The sequence below is a fragment of the Cynocephalus volans genome, chromosome X (genome assembly GCF_027409185.1).
Source record: "Cynocephalus volans isolate mCynVol1 chromosome X, mCynVol1.pri, whole genome shotgun sequence".
NCBI classification, from domain to species: domain Eukaryota; kingdom Metazoa; phylum Chordata; class Mammalia; order Dermoptera; family Cynocephalidae; genus Cynocephalus; species Cynocephalus volans.
The window spans coordinates 29,565,068-29,572,337 of record NC_084478.1 but is presented as its reverse complement, the minus strand read 5'-3'; the positions used below and the strand labels follow the sequence as shown (position 1 = coordinate 29,572,337).

The window sequence follows — 7,270 nt, the reverse complement described above, 5'->3', positions numbered from 1 at the left end:
ACACAATAGAATACTACTCAGCCATAAAAAAGAATGAAATTTTGCCATTCACAGCAACATGAATGAGCTTAAAGAAAAATGTTAAGTGAAATGAGACAGGCACAGAAAGAGAAATACTGCAAGTCCTTACTCATAAGCTGGAGGGAGGGTGGGAGGAGAGAAGGCAGGAAGGCTTCCCTGAACTTTCCCCCAAGGCCACATTGGGTTTTCTTTCCCCTGAAAGTTTAACATCCTTCTATCTCTCATCTCATACCTCCTCTAGTGACAGATCAGACCTAACTCCCTTATAGGCCTTTACCTCAAGTTTCCATCCACCCAGACCTCCCTCCAGCCTGTAACCATGAGTAACAACTCATAGCACCCTGACTTGTGTTTGCTAATTGTCTTAGTCTGTTCAAGCTGCTATAAGAAAACACCACAGACTAGGTTGCTTATAAACAGTAGAAATGTATTTCTCACAGCTCTGGAGACTGGGAAGTCCAAGATCAAATCACCAGCAGACTCAGTGTTTGGTGAGGGCCTGCTTCTTGGTTCACAGCAGTCTTTTCACTGTAGCCTCACATGGCAGAAAGGGCAAGGCGTCTCTCTTGAGCCTCTTTTATAAGGGCATTAATCCCATTCATGAGGGCTCTGCCCTCATGACCTAATCACCTCCCAAAGGCCCCACCTCCTCATACCATCATCTTTGAGGCTAGGGTTTCAACATATGAAATTTGGGGGGACACAAACATTCAGACCATACTAATGTTCTAGATCAATGCTTATAAGTACTTAGGTTTCATATACCAGTAACATTTCAAAGCCTAAACTTGCCACTGGCACTAGTTTTACACTCTTTCTTGCCCTAGGAAAAATCTTTTAAAATCACTTGTTATCTTCATTCCATTTTTAAAAGGATATTTTACAAAAAATAAAAGGCCATAAAGTTAAAATAAAATAAAAAATTTAAATTGAATGAATTTATATTTGTGAAAAAAAAATATTATCCTTAGTTTTTCATTTTGATGTGGACCAGAGGAAATTCTATTGGGGAAATCCTTGGACAGGCATTTGGTGACCTCCATAGTTGTCTCTCAACACCTTTGATTCCTATACCATGGATAATTGACACTAGGAGAGTTCCTACTACGAACCAACTTCTGTATCTTTATATGTGTCTCTATGTGTGTATGGGATAGGTATTAGCATGCTATTCTACAGATAGCAAAACTAAGGCATAATAAGTTTGGAACTTGCTCAAGGACTCACAGAAAATAAGTGGTGGAAGTGAGATTTGAACCCAGTTATTTAGGCTCCAGTGTTCTTGACTGCTATCCCACACCGCTGCAACTTCTTTCAACTCTATGGTATGAGTATGGTTCTATGCACAAAATAAACACACCAGTATGTGCAATGATCATGGTAGTTTTTGCCATAATATATCACATCTTCTGAACAGAGTAATGGCCCGATATATGAAGAGTCTTCAAAAGGTTCATGAAAAGATTCATATTATCTTTTATATTTTAATTCTATTTTCCTATCAACTTTTTGAAGTACACTCACATATCATCCCAAGAAGACTATTTCTGAAAAGGGTATTTATAAATTGTAAAGTGCTGTATGGATGTAAAATCTGCTATAATTAGTATAATTATCAACACCAACTAGAATTTAAAAAGTCAAGTTTTTCTTAGGTCATCAAAGAAGGTTTATTAAATAAAACACTATTTCTAAGGGAATCCCATCAACAATATTTTAGGCCAGCAGAATTAACTAATTTATAGGAGAGTTTGTGGAAATTAGAGTTATTGAAAATTAGCCCAATTCACTGCCTGCAGTATTTTACTACCTTGCTGTTGCCTATAAGGTCCTAGGGACCACCCTAAACAAAACGTTGGGTTGTCTTAAACACATTCTTGTCATTCCTTACATCACCTTTCTTCTTACCTTGAGACAAACTTTACCTAACCTTTACCAGAAACTCAATCCCTTCATTCTTTGTCTCTCTGCCCAACAAGAACCTCTTAGCCAGTTACTTCACTCGAAAGCATCTGACAACATCGCACTTTTGTGTTTTTTCAAGAGCATGGTAATAAAGTACCATGATAAGCCACAGGGGTTTATATTGAGTGGGAACATTTCAGACACAAGGGACAAAACTACTGTAGAGATACTTGAAGAAAAGAATGTTATACTGGTGGCCCTTAATTAGATAACAACCAATTTTTCCAACTGATAAGGTCCATCATAGGTGGTAATGAATGACACTGAAGGCACAATCCCTCTCTGTACTTGCAATACCCATAAAAGTCTCCTATCAGTTCTGTATGATCCCAGTAATTCACCACAATGGATTTCACCTTAAAGTGCACTGCTCTCTACTCAAATTTTACAGCTACCCCTCTCCCAATAACATGACCTTCCTTCACTTCACTTTCAAGGCTTCTTCTATTCTTCCATATCACTCACATAAAACAACAGTAAAAGCTAGTCACCTTATAGCAAAGGAATACAAGCCCCTGTCCACAAGTCAAGGAATGGTTCTGGGTTTATATCTCAACATAAATGCATTATTGAAAAACTGATGGTATAAATTCACTAGTTTAGTTAATAGTAACACACTAATAGTGATTTCCTATATTTGACAAATAGATCACGGTAATGTGAGATGATAAGATTAGAAGAAACAAACAGGTTGAGGGGTATATGGGAACCCCCCTATACTATCTGTGTGACTGTTCTGTAAATTTGAAAGTAATCCAAAGAATAAGTTTATTCTAAAAATTGATGAGGAGGTCCATTGGCCAATTCCTTTGGGAACCTTTCAGTTAAGAAATTAATTATCTCAATGCTTGTAATTATCAGAGCTTTGGGACTATCTATTAAGCATGGTAACTTTATCAGAGGGAATGTATGGTGCTGCATTTTCCAAACATATTTGGACAGAACCCTTTTTTCTTTCTTCAAAAAGTTTCTTTCCAGAAAAGTGCTGACATAGAGAAAGTTTTTCCCAACGTGTTACAGACTCTTATCTTATACTGGACCATGTTCAAATTTTAATCAGCATCTTTGTCTGAAGAGAGAAAGAAGCCATGAACATTAAATTGGCAGAAGATTTGAAACTAGGGATAATATGATGGATGAGAAAATAATCACTAAAATTAAACTTAATAGGCTACATCAATTGACCAAACTTAATGGGATGAATATAAAAGGATAAACATAGAGTTTACTTTTAGTTAAACAAATTAAAAACAAAAAATCAACAGAGTAAGTTCAGGATGAAGAAGAACGGACTTAAGTGCCCATTATGTTACTACGAACAGCTTTGTGTCTCAGGAGATCTTAGGTCAAATTAGTAGAACTGCCATGCTCGGTGAAGAGGCCCTAAAAGTACTTTTATGGTAAGGCCATTTCTGCAGATCTTTTTTTTTTTTTTTTTTTTTTAAGATCTATGTGCTGCATAAGAAAAGGTCCTCATTGAGACATTTCCAAAGCAGAGGGAACAGGATGATGTGGATCTGGGAAACTATGTCATAGCAAGAAATGTTGAAGAAACTCAAATGTTACCCTGATGAACAAACATCCTAACGGGATTTGACAGTGGTCCTTACATACACAGGGATACAAGGAGAATGAAATCTATTCTGTGTAACTTCAGAAGTCAGAAGAAGGATCTAAGGAAGCAAGTGGAAGCACATCATCTCTGTGACCATTAAACAGCCTCACAAAAGAATGAACATCCTTGAAATGAAGTGAGCTTCCTGCCTCTGGGATTGTTCAAATAGAAGCTGGATGCCCAGCTGTCCAGATTGCTGCCAGGTTGTCTTCTGCATTATACCTGATAAATGACTTCTACAGAACCTTCTAGTGCTAAGATCTCAGAATATATGAAACCACAGGGAAAGGGAAAAAATTAAGAGGCACCGAGAAGAATGACAAACCGCTGAAAACACCCCCAAAGGTCCCTCAGGCCGCACTCTGCCTCTCTTCTAACCATCATCCCTGTGATAATATCTGGAAGCTGCCTGGACAAGTGCTGGGGTTTAGCTGAAGAATCAGAGGCAAAATGCCATCCCTGAGTATGTACCTGAGAGACCATTGATGGTATAATTTAATTTACACTAGAGGGCAGGGGAGTGATGAATTCCTCTAGACCAAGTATTGTTGATACTCCAAAAGAAATTTACCAAAACAAATAAACACATAAACACACAAGTATACAAACAAATAAGTTAATTTTTTAGAACTCTATTTTTTTCTCCTATGGAAATAATGGGCCTATAAAAAGTTCAATGTGTACAAATTTAAGGCCTGCTTCAAGGTTGCCCCCAAGCTGAGCCAGAACTATCATGACGAGAGTGAGAGTGAGCTGGACACTCAGGTCACAAAAGTTAGGAAGGCGCTCTCTCAGGGTCCTGTAATTGCTGGCAGGGTCAGCCCCTGAGAGGGAGTGCCTCTTTAAATGTACGTCACAGCCACCTGCTTACATCACACTAGTCCCGGCCCCGTGATTGGTCAGGCATTCAACGCCCCTCCCCTCTGCAGCCTCAAACACTGGTTGCTTAGGTAACAGCCGCTTCAAAGCCTGCAGAGTGGGAGGCTGCAGACCAGACCTTCTCGCATCTCCTGACCGTATGTAGGCCAGAAGCTGGCACCGACACTACCTCTACCCTACAATGTCCCGGGTCCCGGACTGGAAGAGGGCAGAGCGTAGTCCAGGAGCTCCTGGGGCCAGCTGCGATGACAGAGGTGGCAGAGGCAGCAGTTGGAATGGCCCCTCACGCGGTTTGGGTCCTAGAGCCGCAGGCTCCCATGAACCACCACTCTGCTTTAGACTGGAGAACCACCTGGTTGGCTCAGTCATTGGTCGTGGTGGGTCAAAAATAAAAGACCTACAGCGTTCGACAAACACTAAAATACAGATAAAAAAGGGGGATTGCGAAGCAGTAGTGAAAATTTTTGGCAGCAAAGATATGAAAGCAAAGGCCAAGGCAGCTATAGATACTCTTATTAAAAGACAAGAAAGGTACCGTTCAGAATCGGATGTGGATAATGCTGCGTCCCAACCTCCTGTTGGGAGAGACGTAAGCACAGTTAACGTTGTCAGAGAAGCTCCGCCATTGATGGATTTGGATCGTATTAAGGCAGAAGCCGTGGCGTGGGAAAAAAGAAAGTGGGCAGATTTACCACCAATTAAGAAAGACTTTTACACAGAATCCAAAGCTACAAGCTCCATGTCTAAAGAACAGGTAGACAAGTGGAGGAAAGAAAATTACAACGTAATGTGTGATGACTTGAAAGATGGTGAGAAGCGTCCCATCCCTAATCCAGCTTGTGAATTTGAGGACGCTTTCCGTCCGTACACAGAACTTATGAAAAGCATAACAAGGGCGGGTTTTCAAAAACCAACACCAATTCAGGCACAGGCATGGCCCATTGCCTTAAAAGGAGTAGATCTTATAGGAGTTGCCCAAACTGGCACAGGCAAAACATTGTCCTACTTAATGCCTGGGTTTATTCATCTTGATGGTCAACCGATATCTAGAGAACAAAGGAATGGACCTGGCATGCTAGTCCTCACTCCCACCAGAGAATTAGCTCTTCAGGTGGAAGCTGAATGTTCTAAATATTCATATAAAGGTCTGAAAAGTATTTGTATACATGGTGGTAGAAATAGAGAAGGACAAATTCAAGGCATTACCAAAAGTGTAGATATCATTATTGCAACTCCTGGAAGACTGAATGACCTGCAAATGAATAAGTTTGTTGACCTACGAAGCATAACCTACTTGGTCTTAGATGAGGCAGATAAAATGCTACATCTGGGGCTTGAGCACCAGATTAAGAAAATTTTGTTAGATGTGCGCCCAGATCGGCAGACTGTTATGACAAGTGCAACTTGGCCAGATTCTGTCCGTAGACTTGCACAGTCTTATTTGAAAGAGCCTATGATTGTTTATGTTGGCACTCTGGATCTAGTTGCTGTAAACACAGTGAAGCAAAATATAATCGTTACCACAGAAGCAGAAAAACGAGCTCTTATCCAAGAATTCCTAGAGAATATGTCACCAAAAGACAAAGTCATAGTGTTTGTCAACCGAAAACTTGTTGTTGATGACTTATCAAGTGATTTTGGTATCCAAGGCCTCCCTGTGCAATCACTACATGGTGACAGAGAGCTATGTGATCGAGAGGAAGCATTAGAAGACTTTAAAAGTGGAAAAGTGAAGATATTGATTACAACTGATTTAGTATCCCGAGGACTTGATGTTAACGATATCACACACGTATATAATTATGATTTCCCACAAAACATTGAAGAATATATCCACAGAGTAGGACGTACTGGACGAGCAGGAAAGACTGGAACGTCAATTTCCCTTATCACTCAAGATAATTCAAAGATTGCCAATGAATTGATTCAAATTCTGAAAAGAGCAAATCAGAGTGTCCCAGAAGATCTTGTAGCGATGGCCAAGCGATACAACTTCCATAAACAAAAAAAGGGGACACAGAAAAAAGACCAGGAAAATCTTGAGGAAAACCCAAGAAGAATTATGTTTACATTGAAAAGTTGTACCAGCTACGGGAAGATTTAAGGCATGTTGAACATACACAGTATTCAAGATACATAAGAAAGTTATTGGAAACATACTGGCAGTTTGAAGACATAACTGATTCTTAAATAACTCTAAGCTTTCAATACTGTGTATGTTCTTTAATAAAAAAATGTTTTTAAAATGAGAGCATGAGATACTTTGTGGGGAAAAATTGAATGCTATGTATTGGTAAAATCTTGTTTCTTTAATAGTCTGCCATGTCGATCTGTCTTAAAGACTTGGGAGAAGGCAGTGATGGTGCTTTTCTTGCTTTATAATAGTTGCGCTGAATTGCAGCATACATCGCTTTCATTAAGCTTATTCCAGTCAAAATATTCTCTCCCCAGCACCCCCAATGGTTGGTGCCACAGTAATCCCTAAACATATCTCCACTGTCATTCCTGAATTATTTTTTAGTTCATTAGAAAATAAGTGCTAAATCTTCTAGAAGATTCTACAGTTCTATATTATCTGATAGATGTAACCAAGAGAACACGTGTCTGACTGTCTGGGAATCATATCCTTACGTGAATTCTGTCACTAACCCCTGATTAGAAATTCCAGGGAGGTCACTTGTCTTCTCTAGGTCTCAATTTCTCCACTCATAAAATGGGATGGTTAGATTAAAAAAATTTGGGGTCTCCTTCACCTCTAAAATTTTGTGATATTATAAGTAAAATCGTGTA

The 7,270-nt window shown here is 39.4% G+C and overlaps 1 protein-coding gene across 1 annotated transcript; it reads left to right on the top strand.

Moving 5' to 3' along the window:
- Window positions 1–4,661: 4,661 nt before the first annotated feature.
- Window positions 4,662–6,500, top strand: LOC134366724 (probable ATP-dependent RNA helicase DDX53; the record flags this gene model as incomplete). The annotated part of the gene is made up of 1 exon (XM_063083105.1): window positions 4,662–6,500. A coding segment is annotated over exon 1 (1,839 nt), but the record flags the coding sequence as incomplete, so codon positions are not given.
- Between the last annotated feature and the right edge of the window lie 770 nt (window positions 6,501–7,270).